At 46.9% G+C, this 19649-nt stretch overlaps 1 protein-coding gene and 1 long non-coding RNA gene across 9 annotated transcripts in view; one reads left to right on the forward strand and one right to left on the reverse strand.

Moving 5' to 3' along the window:
* Positions 1-15313, forward strand: part of LOC123478337 (uncharacterized) — a 112761-nt gene extending 97448 nt beyond the window's left edge. Inside the window, exons 3-4 of the long non-coding RNA XR_006653508.2 lie at positions 10857-10978; positions 14503-15313. This is a non-coding gene — a long non-coding RNA (uncharacterized lncRNA). The remainder of the gene's footprint in view (positions 1-10856; positions 10979-14502) is intronic.
* EBF1 (EBF transcription factor 1) overlaps positions 448-19649 on the reverse strand; it is a 381178-nt gene continuing 361976 nt past the window's right edge. For 4 of the 8 annotated variants that reach the window (XM_053927370.2, XM_053927369.2, XM_053927367.2 and 1 more), the window contains exons 12-17: positions 18968-19033; positions 17834-18011; positions 17016-17195; positions 13095-13289; positions 12706-12774; positions 448-3565 (exon numbers count right to left, since the gene is read on the reverse strand). In XM_053927370.2, coding sequence (XP_053783345.1) covers positions 12707-12774; positions 13095-13289; positions 17016-17195; positions 17834-18011; positions 18968-19033 — 687 coding nt within the window. In that variant the 3' untranslated portion in view covers positions 448-3565; position 12706. The remainder of the gene's footprint in view (positions 3566-12705; positions 12775-13094; positions 13290-17015; positions 17196-17833; positions 18012-18967; positions 19034-19649) is intronic. The other 4 variants (XM_053927373.2, XM_053927374.2, XM_053927372.2 and 1 more) reach the window with 1 other exon arrangement.

Here is a 19649-nt window from a genome sequence, read left to right on the forward strand (position 1 = left end):
ACTTGTAGTGCAGAGGATGGTGTTCTAGAATGGCCAGGTCCTGGACTCTCAATTCTGTCACAGCGGGGGATCTCACTGCTGGGCTGGTGAAATTGTTGGGGGTCTAGCTGCTCCGTGGGCCAGCGTGGGCACATGTGCATCCCGCTGCTGCCGGCAGAGGGCAGCAGTACGCTGTGCGTGTTCAATTTGCATCCCAGATTAGCAAATCCCCAAGGATTCACAAAGAAAGTGGGTATCCCGGGACTACCCTAATTTCTTTTCTCTGGGTGTCAACACTGGCCTGAGTAATTGCAAGCACAGACCTGTCTGCATGATGTTGGACTCCGGCTCATGTGAAATAGCGAAATGAATACACGACTAGGAGCTGCCATCACAGACAAGAAGTAACTTTAATTAAATATTGTGAAAGTTGAAAAGTTTTTACAGCTTGAATTTTTGCAAAAGAAAAAAAAATTATAACAATCTCTACAGTAGTTAGGTTCTCTAACAATTGAACTGTACAGTGTGTGTCTATTCAAAAAGTTGGATAGGAAGGTGAAAGGTTAGTAGATTCAGAGATGACTTCGTTAAGCTGCATTCTAGTACAATATGAGGCCAGGGCATGTTATGCAATCCAGTCATCCAGAAGCTGTATTTTTCCCCCAAAACTGAAATCTTAATTTAATAATTCTCCATTTCCTTTTCTTCTTAAAGCCATATTCTGTATTTAGGGGAACATCTTTTACTCGTAAAAGTTTTGTGGAGAAGAAAGAGGGTCAGAGGGCAAGCACATCTTTTCATCTAATCCATGTAAATAAGGGGCAACAAAACAGAAATGTCTTTTAAAGGCTCTTTGGACTTTCAGGAAAAGTTCTAACCACTACACATGGCTGACAGATGGGTGGTGTTTGTTGTCAGGGTCTGAGCCGGGCACCTCACCGGCTGACCATTCCTTCACAAACAGTTCAGGGGCTCACCAGACAAAATATGGCTTTAAATTGTACAGGTCTTCAGGCCAGCGCTTACCACACGAATTCAGACCACCTTTCTGAGTACCGAGAAGCAATGCGTCCACCTTGCTTACATTTTTCCAGTTCTTTTTTATTATTATTAATTCTCACCATGAAAAATCAGCTTTCCTCCCTTCCCTTCCCTCCCACAACTCCCCTCCCCCACCCACCCCAACCCATAAAAATCGCACTCTTGACAGTCTAGTGAAAACCATTGCAAAATCCATACGGGGGCATGCACAGCTGCAGCATTGTTGTAAGTTTCTTGTCTACTAGAAAAAGTTACATTGTCTTAAGGTAACAAAACAATTCTTTTGTGCTTTTCAATTTGTTTTTTTTCCTTTGTTTGTTTTTTGTTTTTTTTTTCTGTTTTTTGTTTTTTTTACAATGTTAGTGATGACTGACAGTTCTGGTGCACAGTTACAATGTACAAGTGAAATGAATATGATTTGCATTGTTAAGGCATCCAATCTGCTGGTTTATATTTATGTGAAAGACAGAGGAAATATACAAGCAGACTTAAGAAAGAATGTTCATTGATTTCTATGAAGTTTCTCCCCTGAATTTAATGCACAAAATGCGTCACTCCAGAGGGAGAGATTCCATGCATATTAATAGAGTAAAACAGCATTAGGGTTGGGGTGTTTCTTTTTTTTGTAAGCTTCCAAAGCAAAGGATACATTTTTTTAAATCTACAGAACTAAATGCTACAAGAATAATATGCTACTATTTTTTTTTGCCATATATTGGAAAAAACTTCTTAACTTACAAATAATACAAAAATAGACAATGGCTTTTGGGTGGAAATTTTAAAAAAATTGAAGCATGGTTTTAAAACAATACTAAAAATAACTATAAATGAAATGTTTAAAAATCACATTGAAACAGCTAATACAACGGTAGGTAACCAAACAAATATGCACTTTTCACATAGCCAACATACACAATAAAATAGAGGGTGGGAGGAAAAGGAAGAAAGGGAAAGCAATGTACAAATTCCAAAGATAAATACATTATTTATATGGATATTTTACAAAATCCTCTTTAAAACAGAAAGCCTTTTAATTAACTTTGCAAATATGTGCAAGCTAAACGTAGTGAGCTTTTTTTTTTCCTTTGCAAAATATGCCGTAAAATCTTCTTGTGATATTGAAAAACTGTCTTAAGACATTAAAATGTATAAATAGAACGACGACTTTGGCAAAAAATCACAAAAAATCTACAGTATTTATAACTACATACAAAAACACAACAGCAAAGAAAAAAATATCAGGCAAATGCATCCTCATAGCTTTGCTGCATCTTTGCTATTCTCTTTAAGAACACTTTCCAGCTAATGAGAGCAAACATTTCCACAGAACAGAAAACTGTGTTTTGGAGGTCTCAACATTCTTTTCCTTTCTCCCAGTTTTCTTGTACTCGAGTCCAAAGCACTTCACCTATCTTTTGGATCTATTATGTTACAAATACAAGGGTCGACTGATAGAAGCCCTGTGTCGCTCTCGCTCCAGCTTGCTTTGACAGCTTTGGGAGGATCTGTGTGAAGTCAGCGTTCAGGATGAGTAAACTTTTACCTTGTAGGTGGCGGGGAGTGTGAGAGGGATTTTGGCTTGGTCACTGGAGGGCATCATGTGGAACTCTGTGCCTGGACCCTGTTCCATGAAGATTCAAAGGAGACTCTCTCACACTCTGTGCCACCGAGCTCTTGAGCTCTTGAGAGGCCACTGGCCTCGGCAGAAGTTGACAGAATTAAAAGCGAGAATGATAATCAGGTTTAAATATGCGGTTTTAACAATCTGTCTAGAGGCACTGGATTTTTGAGTAGAAGGGAAAAATGTGATCACTTAACATCACTTTTTAACTCTGCAGGCTGCATTTATTTACACAGTTACTTAAGACAACAATACGAAAGAGAGAAATAAGCTTGCACTGCTAAGGGGCGGCATGTTAAGTTAGATACTGAAAATGCACTGTCCGAGCTAACTACCATTTGATATGCTTTAAGGCGCAAAAGCCAACTCTTAGTTTTCTAAAAAATCTAACTGGCATTCCTATTCTGTCCCATACAAGCTTTTTTTTTTATCCTTTTTTCTTTTTTTTTTTAACTTTTTTGTAAATATCACCACTTCATTCTCCCTTTACACAGCTTTAAAAACATCATAAATTAAAACATGGGGTCTTATTTATAGTGTCCCGTGTGTACAGCTTTACGGTTTATAAAAGACAAATGACTGCGGAGTTAAGCTTAAAAAAGAAAGAAAGAAAGAAAAAGAAAAAGTGGATTTGCTTTTATCAACACAGAATAAATATATCCCCCAAACATCTGGGAGGTACAACTTTGACCAGCACCCTGCACTCACAGATCCCTTCCAATTTCAGTATTTGCAAGGTCGGTGATATTGTTTGTTTTTAAAAATCTGCAGTAATTGTGATTCCTCTTAAAAAGGCCTGAGTTAAAAGTTCCACTCTGGGACTTGTATCAGATTACTCTCTCTGTAGCAGAATCCAACCTCTTCATTAATAAAATCCTTCAAGGCAATTCTTTCACATGGGAGGAACAATCATGCCAGATATCGCTGTGGAAAGAGAAGACGGAAGTCAATGGTTCTGCCTCCAAACCTTCTCACTGAGGAAAAAAAGACAAGAGGGAGAAAACACCCACACACCACCATGCCGGGTGACTGTTCGCCACAAATGTGCTGTCATCTTCTCTAGAATGAGTTTTTGTATAAAACATTAGTGTACTTTAGTAAGCAGAATCATAGACCAGCCAGTGTATGTCTGTAACAGAGCTGAAGATGCTAAGCATCCCTCCAAGTCTGATTTCAATTTTAAAACATAACGGGAAAGCTGCATAGTTTGAATGCCGCAGGGAAAGTCACAGCCCAAAACCTTGCAAAACAGTGAGAATTTTCTATTTGTCACTTTTTTTTTCCCTTTCCCTTTCACTTGCAACATATTAAAAAAAAAAAAAAGGGTCCATCCCAACTGCTAGCACTTTCTACAAAACGCCGTGGGTCTCTCTGCGCTCTCGCAGCTTACAGAAAAATGACCACAGCGGCAGTTCTGGGCCCTCTCCCCGAGCTCACGCCTGCGAGTGCCCACAGCAGTGACAGCAGGCCTCGCTCACAGGCCACGATGTTGGGAGAGAGTATGGAGGAGGAAAAGGCAGGTTTGCATGCGACTCCAGAATGGCTCCTGTACCACTGCTTCCTTCAGGCTTGTAGAAGTTTCTGAACCCACCCTAGAAAAGCTGGGGTGAGATCCTGGGGAAAGAGAAGGCTATTTGGGTAACCAAAAATCTCTGCAAGCGTTCTAAGATAACAGGCCGTGTGTAGTATTTAGAAGAGCGTGGAATCCAGTAGACAGGCATCTACCTCTGGCTTACTGTGGATGTCCCCCCGGGAGGCAGTTTCTTGTCTCCTGAGCCTCTGCATCCTCAGCTAGAAAATGCAGTTGATCACAGTGTTTGCAAATGCTGTGATATTGCTACTGTTGTTGAAGATCTAAGTAAAATTACATATGAGAGGTGCTTGGCCCGGGTTCATCTCGTAGGGAAGATGTGACCAAGATTAGCTGCTATCATTTCTAATCCATGCCTTCTGCCACTACCCTCGCTGTGTGACCTTGTGTTAGTTGTTTAACTTCTCTGGGCTGTTTTCCTCTGCCATCAAATAGGTACCATGCCATACAGCACACTTCACATGATGGGTATGAGGAACAAAGGGATGTCTAAAAGACCATGACAACAGTGTGGCAACTTTGAAATGCACGGAGATGAGAGAGATGTTTACGTTAGAAGCAAATGGCAGCCATCTTTGGCTCCCAGGGATGGCTTAGCGTGCTGTCAGGCGGAACAAGTCATTGCTTTCTTTTTGTTGGCAATTCTAATTTTAAATTCATGTTCTTGTCAGTGATGACTGCATCTAGGAAGTGGCCTTTTTCATTTCCCAAATCTCATGTCTGGAGGAATGCGCCACTAAAAAAAAAAAATTGAACCCCAATACACACAAATCCTGCAGGAGACACAGGGGAGGGTCTGAGCCCTGTGGCCCCCAAGCCCCTCGTGCCTCCCCTCCCCCTCCCCTGACATTTTTTTACTCAATTGAAAAAAAAAAAAAAGTATTTTGCCAAACACTTTTTTCCGTTAATTTTTAAACCCATCTGTATTCACAAGGAAATTTAATCCACATGTTTCTGATTCATTTACACGTAAATCATCCAAATGCTGTTTTGCAAGAGCCGCTTTGCAGTCCAAAAGCTCCTGGAGCCTGTTTCTTAAGCCCTCAAAAGCCATTTTTCTTAGAAACAGGAAGTATCTCTTGCCAAATGCAGACCAACTTAAACCCCCAAAGATTTGGGATCAGTTGGAAATTCAGTCCCCCTAAGATTCAAAAGAGCCCTAGATTTGACTGAAACCTGGAGCTTGGTATTCCACCCCAAGCCTGAGCTGGAGAATTCAAGATGCTTGTAGTTCCAAAGGCAAGGGGATGGGGGCAAGGGGGTCTTTGCGTTGTGCCAGCTCGGCACCCCTCCACCATCCTCCCTAAGGATCTTTTCAACCAAGCTGGAGGGAGGTCTAGGCACCCTTATTCAAGGCAGGACTTTCTAAGCCAATGGCAAAAGAAGCAAGCCTCCTGTGTCCCTGGTATTCAAGGGCAGTCCCCAGCATAGCCAGCCAGGTAATCAGGCAGTGTCAACATGATGCCAAGTAGAAAACTGACAACCTTCCCGCTAATTTGGTACCTGGCATAATGTGTTAGATTAATTAGATGAAACCTCCACTAGGGCCACATTAAGAGTTATAAAGCAAAGCTAACTGATGTGCTAGTCCATAGCTAACAGCTCTTCTTAACCTGGAACACAGGTTGCAAATCCCAGTGCCCTAGGATTCCAGGCTGGGGCCGAGTGCTCGGTGGACACTCTGCTGCTGTGCAGGAATCCAAATTATTTCATGGGAAGGTAAAGATGTGTATTTAAATAAATTAATAGCTCCGTTTATAAAGGTTAGCCAATAATTAAAATTAAAATCAAACCAACAAACCTATCTGAGGGTCTGCAGGGGTGGCTTTGGTTGGCCCATGCATCCCTGCCTTTCCGGCGCTGGCCTCGACTTCTCGGAGACCTAATGAAAGGCATGGGACTGCTCTCTCTCCAGAGACTTCCTGAAGTGCAGAAGCAGGGCCCTTGCTGCTGAGTACATTTTGGGAAAAGATCATTGTTTGTGGCCTCTGAGCTCCAACACTCCTAAAAAGGCCTTTTCATAAACTGAGCTCACTGCAGAGCAGCAGGGAAGCGCCCAGGGCTGTGGGGAGCTGCTTTTCTCGTGTCTGTGCTGCGGTCTGCAACATCACTTACGTGGGTAGGAGGGACAGGTGTCTGCAGCTGGCACATGGGCCTGCCCAGACCGGGCCCGTGACACTCTCGGACACCCCCCTGTGCCAAGTTGTCACAAGGCCGAGGTGACTGCCACCTTCACCGGCAGCTGGGTGACCACGTCCTGTGACAGAAGCTTGGAAGACTATTGGTGTGAAAGGCTGTGCGTTTTTCAAGTAGTGGGATACAAAATCAATACTCAGAAATTGATGACATTTTTTATAACTACTAATGAAATATCAGAAGGAGAAACGAAGAAAACAAAACCATTTACCATTGGGAAAAAAAAAAAAAAAAGGGACCTAGGAATGAATTTAACCAAGGAGGGAAAAGACCTATATTCAGAAAACTACAGTACATGGAAAAAAGAAGTTGTGGAAGATACAACTAAGCGGAAGCATATTCTGTGTTCATGGACCGGAAGAATTAACATCATTAAAATGCCCACACTACCCAAAGCAATCTACAGGTTCAACACAATTCCTATTTAAAATACCAGTGACATATCTCACAGATCTAGAACAAATACTCCAAAAATGTACATGGAACCAAAAAAGACCCCAAATAGCCTCAGCAGTCCTGAGAAGAACAACAAAGGAGAAAGCAGGAGGGCCCACAGCACCTGACATCCGAGTGCACCACGCGGCCACTATCATCTGCACAGTCTGGCGCCAGTATAAGAGCAGATACGTGGACCAGTGGGACAGAGCAGAGGGCCCAGAGCTAAACCCCAGTCTCTGGTCAGTTCATATTCGACAAAGGAGGCATGAGCACACAGTGGAGTAAAAGCCTCTTCAATAAACGACGTTGGGAGAACTGGACAGCTGCGTGCAAAAAAATGAAGCTAGACAACCAGCTTACACCATAGACCAGAATAACTCAAAATGGATAAAAGACTTAAATATAAGCTGTGATACTACAAAAATCCTAGAGGAAAACAGAGGCAGTAAAATTTCAGATTGTCTTGTGTAGCAATATTTTTGCCCATATATCTCCTAGGGCAAGAGAAACAAAGGAAAAAATAATGTGACTACATCAAATCAAAAAGCTTCTACACAGCTAAAGAAACCAGCATCAAAATGAAAAGGGACCCCATTGTATGGGAGAACATATTTGCCAACAAAACATCAGACAATGTTTTAATCTCCACAATATATAAAGAACGTACATGACTCAACTCCAAGAAGACAAACAGTCCAATTTAAAAATGGGCAAAGGACCTGAATAGACACTTCTCCTAGGAAGACATACAGAGGGCCCAGAGACATATGAAAAGATGCTCAGCATCACTAGCCATCAGAGAGATGCAAATTAAAACCACAATGAGGTACCATGTCACACCTGCCAAAAGGCCATCATTAATAAATCAACAAACAAGTGCTGCGGAGAAATGGGAACCCTTCTGCGCTGTTGGTGGGAATATAGATTGGTGCAGCCACTGTGTAAAACAGTACAGAACTTCTTCAAAAATTCAAAGTGGAATGGCCTTATGACCCAGCAATTCCGCTTCTGGGTACATATCCTAAAAACCCCAAAACACCAACTCAAAAGAATATATGCACCCCTATGTTCCGAGCAGCATTATTTACAATAGCCAAGATCTGGAAACAGACAAAGTGCCAATCAGTAGATAAGTGGATTAAAAACACAATGGAATACTACAGAGCAGGAAAAAAGGAGGAATTCTTACCTTTTGTGGCAGCATGGGTGAAACTGGAAACTATTATGCTAAGTGAAATAAGCCAGTTGGTGAAAGACAAATACGGCATCATACCACTTATAACTAGAACCTAATGAACAAAATAAAGAGCAAAAATAGAACCCGAACTATAGAAACATGGAACAGACTGACAGCTGTCAGAGGGGAGGGGTGGGAGGGGACTGGCTGAAAGAAGGTGAAGGGATTAGTCAAAGAACAGGACCCATGGACGTGGGCAACGGCATGGGATTGGGGGAGGGGGTGCAGGCTGGGTGGGGGTGCAAAGGAGGAAAAATGGGATGACTAAAATAGCACAAACAATAAAATACTTTTTCAAAAAAGAAAGGCAGTGCTTCCATCAGTGCAGTTCCCACATTTTGGTAAGAATAACACAAAAATGGAAAGTTGTGCAGAGCTGGGGGATTTTTGGAGTGACAGGGTGGAATGTGGCCTTCCTCAAGCCACCTTATGAGTAAGAATTGTGAGCTAACCAGGAACAGAACGAGGGAAGATCCTACACAAATTGAACATGTGCATCAAGAAGAAGACAATTCTAAAAGACTCGCCACTGGACGGCATGGCTCTCCAGAGTCGGGTGGGGCTGGCCAGCCTGGATCTCACCAAAGTGTGTAAAGAAAAAAGCGGTACGTGGATACTCCGGCCTTTTGTTCATTTTCTCTGCACAGACTGTCAACGCCATGTTTCAGGTTACAGTCGCTGCACCGGCACAGGGTCCAAGGGCATGGTGACAGCTGTCTTGGGGCTGCCTCTCTCTTGATTAAAGAAGTCCTCCGAAGCCTGAAACTGCAGAGACTCCTTGCTCAGGGGGCCTCGACTTTAGGAAAAGGGGGGTGTCTCTACGACAGTGAGCGTGCTAGGTGACTCAGCTCTGACCTGTGAGAACAGACTCACTCGGGGGTTCTAGAATCAGGATCCATCAATGAACTCATCTGGAAAAGAATGGAAGGTTTCTCTGCATTTTCTCTTTGAGCTCAAAACAAAACACAGCTGCGTTTTCCAACTTTTTAAATGGATGTTCATTGGTCTCCACATTTGGCAGAAGGCTCTGTGGGCAAAGAAGTGTAGAAGAGTAGATGGAACAGTACATGGAACAGTCTCCCCGTTTAACTGCAGGGGTCTTGGAGCCATCAGCGGGTCCTCCAGCTCAGTGATTCAGGAAGCACCGTCGCCGTGTGGATTTGTGTGACCACAACATTTACATTTTTTTAATGAAGCACCTGGGAGAACTCCAGAAGTGCTGAGATTAAGAGTTGCTTTGTCCTAAAAAAGCTGCTCAAGACATAAGGTAAATTGTCAAAGGTTTTACGTACCTGGGAGAGAAAGCCAGTTGGGATCATAGTAGAAACTATGAATTATAATACATATGTAAAGAATGGAGCTTATGACTTTAAATTAAGGACTTCCTTGCCCAAACTTATCACTGCTTCCTGGCCTACTGGTTACTGCTCACGATTCTTGTTCAGGTTACCCTTAGTCCTTCTGCTTAGAAGCCCCTTCCTCCATCCCCCAGGCCCTTAATCCTAGGCTCAGTTCAAAGGCAACCCTCTCCGTGAAGCTGTTCTGAATTCTCCCTAATCTTTCCCTCTGAACTTCCACAGCTTGGTGCCCAGCCTCTCCCAGACAGACCTTCCTTCTTTACTGTGCTGTTGCATTTCTTGTACTATAGGGGAAGTTTATAAGGTCAGGATTCTATCGTCTACGTGGGCCTGGGCCGGTGGCTTGAGTCTAGTGTGGCCATAGAGCATGAGGGCCTGCATGGGGTCAGTGCGGCTGGGCCTTCGCCCCAGGCTCCCCCTACTTGCCAGCTGTGTGACTCTGAATGAGCCATCTTGGTTCAAGACTCAGTTTCTGCATCTGTAAAATGGGGACAATGAACAGCCCACATCACAGGGCAGTTGGGAGGCTGAGATATTGCAGAAGCCAGGCAGGGAGGAAGACTTCCCACATCAGGGCCTGTGACCATCACCATCGCTGTCAGAGACACCGATGCTGCTTTCCAGGGGTGTGACCAGGCATGCAGTCACTCATGTCCTCAGGGGAGACCCAGGACCCCAAGCAGCACCTTCCTGGAACTAATGGTGTGGTGCATCTGCGGCTGCGGGGAGCGTGTGCAGGGTGCACACCGGGGCCCTGCCAGGGGAGTGCTGTGGTTGGGAATGGAGTGGCAGGGGCAGGAAGAAGGATGGAATCAGAATCGAATTTGATTTCTCTACTCATACCTCCTCCACTGCCACCCCCCAAAAGTAGGGACCTTTGGTCTATGACAGTGGTGGAAAGCCAAAAACCACCAGAAAGACTCCCCTGGACACACACTCCAACAGAAGGAAGGGGAGTGTTGTCCGCAACAGCAGATCCAGGCAGTGTGTTCCCGGAGGAGCCCTCAACGCCCCAGGCTCTGCAGCTGCCGTGTTAGACAGGGGACAGGGGTGCGGCTGGTAATCAGAAGTGGGGGACAATCTCTGCTGTTGGAATCTGTGCAGACATGGGTTACAAATGCCCTGGGGGGTGACAAGTGCACACACTTTGCATGTGTCCCTGTCTTAAAGCTATGGCATCATTACTTACACACACCCTACCACGTCCAGATGCTCCCTAAACCCAGGAGGTTCTGAAATCAGGGCCAACTCCCTATTTTCTGTCCTGGCTCCCTCTTCGGTGGGCTGCTCACTTCTGACACTGCTGGCCGGGGATGTGAGTGCTGACCTTCCCAGAGCCATTTCTTTCATTGTTTTTATCCTCACCCAAGGACTTTTTTTTTCCATTGCTTTTAGAGAGGAACAGAGAAACAGAAACATCAATGCAAGAGATGGGCACCAACTGGTTGCACACCAGACGCACCCAGACCAGGATCGCACATGCTCGCTCCAGGACCAGGGGTCGACCCGCAACCCAGGTATGTACCCCGACTTCGAATTCAAGACGCCACCTCCCAGTTACAGGACGACGCTCCAGCCAGCTGAGCCACACCGGCCAAACCCACTTCTTCTCAAGCACCACCTCTCAGCGGTTGTTCCTGACGTCTAATCTATGTTCAACAAAGGCTGTGATGGACAGCTCAAATACAGCAGACTTCTGCTTCCCATGTTTTATCCTTATTTAAAACCCATTAGGAGTTATGTTCACTTATGCATTACATCCCTCGTTTGCTAGCTGTAGGTATACGGAGGGTGGCAAAGCATTCGTTTTAGCTAAAGAGAGACTTGCATGAATGAATGATACCCCTTTGTGGAGGTGGGCATTTCCTAACAGGAATGACATTGCTCGAGATGCAGGTGGAGTTCCCCAGTCAGGTTATCTCCCTCTACCCCCTGAGAAGACAGCTTTGCCAGTGTATGCTCGAGGGAGGGGTGCAGGCAAGCTTTGCTGGGCGTGGCCTGTGGCTGTGCTTGGCAGACCTGCGAGTAGGCTTCTCAGAAATATTTTGCCTTGCCCTTCCGGAGTTAGACAGGCATAGTGATTAGAAGCTCAGGTTCTGGAATCACCAGGTGTGGGTTCACTTGTGGCTCCATCAGTACTAGCTGTGTGTCCTTGAACAAATTGGGCCTTAATTTCCCCATATGAACAATGGAGCTAGTACTGACCTCATAGGGTTTTCAGGAGAATCGATACAAGGTTACATCAACGTAGAGCATGCAGCACAGAGTACATGTGTATATAAGCGTAAATAAATACACATAAACTTATTCATAAGAAACAGGGCTGAGAAGTCCCAAACTAGCCTGCAGACCTCCACTAGTGAAGGTGACATACTAGCCACTGGAGGAAGGCACGTGGGGAGCTGTGTGGGCCAGGGGTTAGGGGCACGGACCCTGCTGAGTTTATATGCATCCCCACCATTTACTGGCAGGGCCCGTGGGCAGGTATTTACGCTGCTTACGCTTCAGTGTTACCGTCTGTACAGTGGAGAGGACAGCGGTCCTCCTATTTCATCAGGAAGTGGTGGGGGTGAAGATAAAGCATGCTCAGCCTTCAGCACAGTTTCCTCTTCAGGGCTCAAAAAATGGCAGCACGTTATTTTATGGATGTTATTTCCCTGCCAGCTGTCTCAGGAATCCTGGACACATCCTTCCCCCCCCCTCCCCCCCACCCCCCAGTAATAAAGTGCTTGGGAGATGGAAAGAGATGAATCTCGGAGCCTGAGTTTCAAGCCAGCTTCCGCCACACCCGCGGCTGGAAGTCACGCACTTTGATGGCCTCCCCACACTTTCATTTCCTCGTCTCTGCAGCAGGGCCACGAGCACCTCTCACCAGCGCTGTGGTGGGAGAGTGAACGAGGTCATGCGGGTCACCACCACAACGCAACGCCAGCACGCAAGAAAAATGCGAGGAATGGTGGACCCATTTTAAAAGTGTGGGGCTTTTTTCTCAGTGAACAGAAAGGTCACTTCCAGTCTTGGCGACTATTGTTTTCTGTATTCCATGAGGGGGAAGAGAAGGAACCATTTGACTAGGAACCTGAATACTCTGGTAGCATTTGGGGGTTTCTGGTGGACAGAAGAAAGTCATGGGCGTCTACGAGGCCCTAATGTCAGGCTCCGATCAGGCTGTGGCACCCTGTGAGCAGCCGCACACACGTTCATTCTGACACAGCCAAGAGGAAGGGAAGGTTAAGTGACCTACTTCAGGAGAAGGCCAGTCCCGGGAGAGACCCTGCAGTGGAGAACTTGCTAGAGTCCACAAAAGACTGGTCTGCTTATGGCAACCACAGGGAATGAGAGAGGAGAAAAGAGAAATGATGGAATTAGTAAGCGCAAACAGTATTCTCAAGCAAACCTGGGGCCTGAGCAGAACTGCTGAAGTTGGAAGGAGGGCTGCTCAGGCCACAGCAGCAGAGAGGGGACAGGCAGGGCCAGGGCCAAGGAGAGTGAGCACAAAAGAACCCAACAGATGAGGGCAGAGAGAACCGGGCAGGCCCACGCTGGCCCCTGGGCAACAGAGAGGCATTTGCTTTGGGCCCTGGGAGGGTGGAGTCAGGGCATCTGGTTGGCCTGGCAGGGCCTGGGACTTACCTTGCAGGCTGTTCCCATTGGTGCTGGTGCAGGTGGGAGGCGGAGAGGTCTGGGGTCTGACAACTGGTGCAAAAGCACTCTTCTGTTTCACGGCTGAGACCATGTTGGCTGGTGAGAAGGAGAAGATGCCAGAGGAGCTGCTGCAGTTGGAGGGGAGGCTTGTGGAAGAGGCCATGGTGGGGCTGGATGGCACAACTGGGAGGGGCAATGGGAAAGCAGAAGTCAGCACCTCCCCTGGCATCTAGCACAAGGTGGCTCAGCCCTGCCCCTCTGCCCACCTCCATGCTCAGGCCTCCCCTGCATCCCGAGCCTTCCCTGAATGCTCGGGAGCTTGTCTGCTTTCATCGTTTGGTACTTGGCACGTGCTACCTTTTTTTGGTGGCGATCTTCTGTGTGTTTATTGTGGGTCAACTACATCCCAGGAGCACACTGGTCATTAAGGTGCCCCAGGCCAGGCAACACAGTGCTCTTACAAGAGAGAGAGTAAGACAAAATAGCAACAACAGTGAACATGGCCAACTCTGGAGGCTGGGAAGGGAAACCAGAGGCTTTACAGAGGAGGTGTCAGGGAAAGCACTCCAGGTGGGGCCTAATCTAAGGTTCTAGCAAGGAGGTGGGGGTATTAGATAGGAGGCCAACCTGAGATGGCATGGTCCCCAATGGAATGAGAGGCATGAGGAAGGAGGGTGACTGGAGGCAACACCTGGATTCCAACTGAAGGCACTGGCAGCTGGTGCTGTGTGTGCCTTTTCTCCCCACAAGGCTGTGAGTTCCTTAAGGCTATGAGTACACCTTAATGCTCCACAGCACAGGGGTAGGTGGGTAGGAGGCAAAGTGGATAAATAGACCAGCACATGCAACCTCTGTGGCTAGTGCAGAGCTACAAGTCAGAGTTGCAAATTGCTTATAGCTCCCATGGAGTGGAAGATTCATGCTTGTGAATTAATAAGCAGGAGGATAGGAGCCTTATGTAAATACTCCCAGTCTGGTGGAAGTGGGGGCGTGGATTTTCAATGACAGGAGAATTAACTTTAGCAATTCCCAGAAAGGATACCTAGGTGCTTGCAGATATGAGAGTTGGGGAGACGTACCTTCTCTACCAACCACGGTTCACTCAGCCTGGCTTTTCATCTTTCGCTAGTTGCTAGTAATCCGATTACTCTAGGAGACAGATTTTGCACACCAAGTCCTCTACACTCAAGACTAGTGTTTTCATCCACTCACCTTCTACCCTGGTCATCTCCTGGGGAACAGTATCAATGCTGCCCAGTGATTCCCAGGCACTTAATTCAAATTCTAGGTACTTCCCTCAACTGTGTTACTGTCCACATTACGTTATGAACACTATATATTGCTTTATCACTCACAAGAATCTTCACCTCTTTTTCCTCTTATGTCATTGGCCAAGCAAGCTTAAGTTGGGGCCTACTACATCCTTTTGACACCTGAGCGAGCTGAAACTCAGAAAACAGTTGAGTGAGTTGCCCGAGGGTCGCCGCTAGAATGGGAAGGCAGGAAGCAAGCCGCAATTCAGCGCTTTTTCTACCACACTACCCTGCGAAGGAAAAAGAGCACCAGGGGAAAAGCACTTCCCCCTCCCATGAGCCCACCAAAGTCCCGAAGGCTGTTTAGGTGGCCTCACCATTGGCCTATTGACTTGGGAAAGGTAAGGAAGTGGGAACCAAACCAGCCACAGGCAGCAACTGCCACGGGAGGAGGCGACCTCTGGCCATCAGTTCTCAGCGGCACACAATCGAACCCCACCGGAGGCGCCATAAAGCACTACACTGAGCTGCCATCCTAGGAGTTTTCACAAACATCGTCTAACCTGTACTTTTTCTTCTAATGAGGCCAGCATTTTTATACATCTCTTAGGATTTGTAAATGTGAAAATACGCTCAATAATAATACCCATTTAAACTGCATACCTCCTGTGCTGGAGGTTTGATTTTTAAATATTCGTTGACTTGAAATCCTGCTGGTTCACTGAGGAAGGCAATTAATCTCCTTGGCAAATGTGGCCATGATGTGCATTTAGAGGTGGGGGTGGCGAACAGAGGAAGGGGTGAAATACGGTCGAGCAGTTCCATTTGTTGTAACATTATTATCAGCCACCACACTAGAAAGTGTGCTCACCAGTGGAATGTCTTATGTTTTTATTCTGTGAGAGATTTTTCAACATGAGCGGTTTATGAATAATTAAATATTATGGAGGCAAAAATTTCAAATCAGCTGGGTCTTGTGTTTATTGTTTTATTTGCATTTATGCAGATGAAACCGTCCCATCTGAGAGTCTATTTGAGGATTTAATACTATATTTGTGAGCACTGAGGAAATCAATTAATGGGAATTAAATGTTCGAAGTTTCACAGGCTGACAGATGCAATCTCAGCCTGAAGTGGCCTGGTGTCTGCACGGGCTGGAGAAGATAGAGCAATCCAAGCCCTTAAATTGGATTGCTACCATATAGCAATTAGTTTATTGATTTAATTAAGAATGCCACCTTTTAATTTTCAGGTCATGATTGAAACATTTTCTGATTGAGTAGATGGGAGACCACTGAAATGATGGATCTATGAGAAACGATCTTAGAAGCAAAATCTAGGTGGAACTGGCCCCAAACACTGACTCTTGAGCAGACAGACACAATGTAAGCAGATTACTGGGGGCAGCGGGGTGGGGTATTTTAAATGTTCAACCAGCTGATTCCAAACAAACTAGAAATATAAAAATTCAGCTCACATTGAGCATAAAAACTCACCGAGAAAGCAAAAGGCCCTATGAATTGCTTTCAGAAATAACTTCCTTCAAAGGCCAAGCCTGAGCTTTCCTCTGTCCAAGGATTAGCACTCTCTGCATTTCCTCTATCAGAGACAGCGTAACTTTCAGTTTTAGCCGAGACTCTCCTGTCTCTCGGCTTTAACAAAAAACAAAAAACCATGAATATCCTTTCACTTAACAACACATCTTCTACCATTCTCTAAGTGTGAACAACACATCTTCTACCACTCTCTAAGTGTGTAAGAGTCTGGCCGCACATTACACTCCACAAGCATCGCCCACACCATCCAAGAACAACTCGGCTGGCCAGCTGTGTAGCAATCCCCAGAAGTGGATGAAGATATTGCGGAGACACGTGACCTTTTACACGTAAAGGTGCAAGATTACGGAGGTTCTCTAAATCCAATCTAAATGTGGCACCAAAAACAACTTAAACTAAACTTCTTTCAGACAGACATGGGCACCACAGAACATTTCGTGTGTGTGTGTGTGCGTGCGTGTGCACTGTGCCAGAGTTTTGGAAAAAAATAAAGTGTATTTTTCCAATGGCTGTTTTTCTTTGTGAAACATCAAACACAAAGGGGAAAAATTCCTAATTCCAAACATTAAAAAAAAACCCAAAGGAGTCATACTCCTGAAGGGAGAGCTTAGGTTTCAGGCCGCTGGCGCTGTGCCGTGTCACCCTCCCATCGCTGTGGCGTGTATGCAGGTTTAGTGAGTGTGCCTCTTGTGGGCCGGGCACCGGGACAACGCTCACTGCATGCCTTATTTCATCAGCGTCCTACAACAGCTCTATGGGGGGAGGGAGGCCAGTTCCTCCCTGTTTTACAGGTGAGAAAACTGAAGCTTGGAGAGGAGATGAACTTGCCCGGGGTGACGGGTTAGTGACCATCTCCATCCGACTCCAAGCTTGGGATCCTGCGAGGATACCACACGGGTGCTGTGAGCTGCAGCAAAGTTCTGGCAGTTAGGGAGGCTTTGGGGGGAGGTGAGCCAGGGAGGGCAGCGATTTCTGCTGGACACAGGGCTGCCTTCAGTGGCATCACCGGGTCAGTGCCGGGCAGGGCAGGGGCCCCAGGCATGATGCCGAGTGCTGTGTGTGAAAGTGCGCAAAAAGGAGGGACCCGCATCTCTACTCACTGGCGTAGGGCGAGTTGGCAGCTGAGCCGTTGAGGAAGGTTGGGGAGCCGCCCAAATTGGACATGGCGGCTGTGCCGTATCCGTTCATGCTTGTGGTGACGGAGTTATAGTTGGTCTGCTGGGGGGTGGTGCTCGGCACGTACCCGTGTGGCGATACGCTGCTTGAGTTGCGGGTGAAACCTGAGGCGTGGGGATAAAACCTGGGGTTAGGGTGGCGTCCTGATGGGTGGCAGTCCTGGGAGACTGGGGCAGGGAAGGGCTCTGTTCCCTGGCCCCTCACAGCGTCCCGGACGGAAGGGGTCGGGTGATTGATGGTGTGAGTTGGTGGCCCGAGCTCTGTGATTAAAATGGGAAGTGAGCACAGGGTGCATTTCTTAGGAGATCATAAATACTTAGCAGGGCCGTGAGAAGTGGCAATGCAGGGCCTATAAATTATCATTTTGGAGCAGAAATAAATCCCAAGTCTATGAGCCATACCCTGAAGCTAACAGGTTCCTATTCCCTGGGCGAGGATGATGGGCTTTGGCCCCTCAGAACTTTAATTCCAGCCCTCTCTGCGATCTGTCATTCATGGTTCACAATGGGAAGCCTAGTGGCGAGAGGACTCCGTGTGCCCACCTTTCTAGCCCCCTCCACCAGATTACCAGACAGAAGAGCTAGAACCAAAATGCTACAACAGTATTTGATGCACACAAGCTAGGAATCTCTGCTTTGGGGGAAAAAATATTTTAAGTAAAAATTGGGGCCAAATAATTCGGGGGTGGGTAGATTGAGGTTGGGAAGGGACAGGGAGTGGGGGCGGGGAGCAGGCTCCTGACCCTGATTGGTGGCCTGCGATGCCTCGGAGACATTCACGGCCAGCTGTCCACTGAAGGAATTCACGCCCATCATTCCCGCGTGGACCGAAGTGTTAGTGAGGGCCGGGAGCTGGCTGTGGTTGCGGGGGACGCTGTACAGGGCCTCTGCGATGTCAGCTGCTCTCTTCAGAATTATCTCCTGGAAAGTAGGAGGACAACCCCCATTAGCTGCCCCAGTCACTGGCCCCATAACCGCAGTGTTAGATGGCTCCCTGCAGGCTCCTGGCACTCCAGGCTTGCCGTGGTTAACCGATGGCGTTATCTTCCGCACCCCTCTCTGCAAACCTTTGGGTTCAGTCCCGTCATCATCACACCCTGTCACAAATTGGGGGATGAGGGTTCTAGAAGTGAGGACCTCATCCAAAGAGACTCACCTCTTTAAGGACAGAGCTGGGCTGCAGAGCGCTGCTTGGCTGACTTTGGGAGCCCATTATTGAAGCCTTTCCCCCAATGACCTCACAGTAAAGGACAGCGCCACGGGTTTTCCTTCCCCACCAGTGACATCCAGGAACTTTGGGGCCACATCCGCCTCCCCCCGCCCCACAGGTGCTCCAACTCATCTCTCCTGCTGAAGTCCAGGGCAGGTTGCAGAAAACTGCCTGAGTCCCTGTGTGTTGGTGGGACTGCGTCCCCTGGACATTGACTCAGGGGACACAAAAAGGAGTGAATAATTCGTCACACTCCTAGATCCCTGAGCAACTTGCATCATACACGTGGACATGCTCTAGGACACAGGCAGAGAATTATATTCCGGTCTTGTTATACTTTTCACAAGAAGAAAGTAAACCTCCCTTTTCCTCCTCAATGTGTTTGAAAACCCGAGAGGGATACAGCAAAGCACGAGAAACTCTCTGCCTCCATGATGAAGTGCATTCCCACGGAAAATTTCGTAAGGAAAACGATCCCGTAGAAAAGGCAATAAAAAATTTAACAAAGAAGAGAGAAGACTGAATAACTTCGCAAGTCTGAATGACTTCAGCTCTGAACTCACACGAGGGGCTTTTCTATTTTTCATACTTCTTCGCTGTGCTGAGGAACCTGAGACCCTCAGTCGGACGCGGGAGCCCGCACGGGTTCGAGGCCCCCCACGCTCACCTGGTTGTTGTGTGGCATCCCATACAGCGCCTCCACCAGGTCTGCGGCCCTTTTGAGGATGACCTCCTGTCAAGAAAAAAAAACAGGAACAGTCCTCTGAGTGAAGAAGGCAGGTTGTCCTTACGGTGACCACGCTGAGGTTCCAGCCACACTCTGCCCAGGCGCTGCTCAACCCCGGAATGGCGTTAAATCACCCATTTATCCCTGTTCACACACACACTTAATCGAGTCAAAGGTGCGCATCATTGGCGCCGCAAGATAAAATACACCCCCCGTCGCCCGCCACAGGCACGCCGAAGCACTCATATGTTTATTGCCGAATACAATTGCGAGGTCATTTACTAGACGGCGACAATCGATGCCGTTCAGTGCATGTTATGAATCCCTAAGATGTGTTTATTTTGCACTTAATTGCTTATTCCAGGAACCATGACCTTATCAGGCAGGTCATTTTCAAGGGATTTCCAATCAATCTTCCGCTACTAGAAGCATGTAGCATTAACCTTCTTTTCTTTATCTCCCTGGTGTGGCAGAGCCATGATACCGGGGGTGATGCCTCGAACGCACACACCAGGGCAAGGCACTGTTTGTCACAGCCTCTTACAGGAGGGTTCTCCGCACCGGTTGCCATGACTGGCACAGTCTCCTTTACAGTGATTCTTCTCCGTTTCAGCATCATACG

The sequence above is a fragment of the Desmodus rotundus genome, chromosome 6 (genome assembly GCF_022682495.2).
Source record: "Desmodus rotundus isolate HL8 chromosome 6, HLdesRot8A.1, whole genome shotgun sequence".
NCBI classification, from domain to species: Eukaryota; Metazoa; Chordata; class Mammalia; order Chiroptera; family Phyllostomidae; genus Desmodus; species Desmodus rotundus.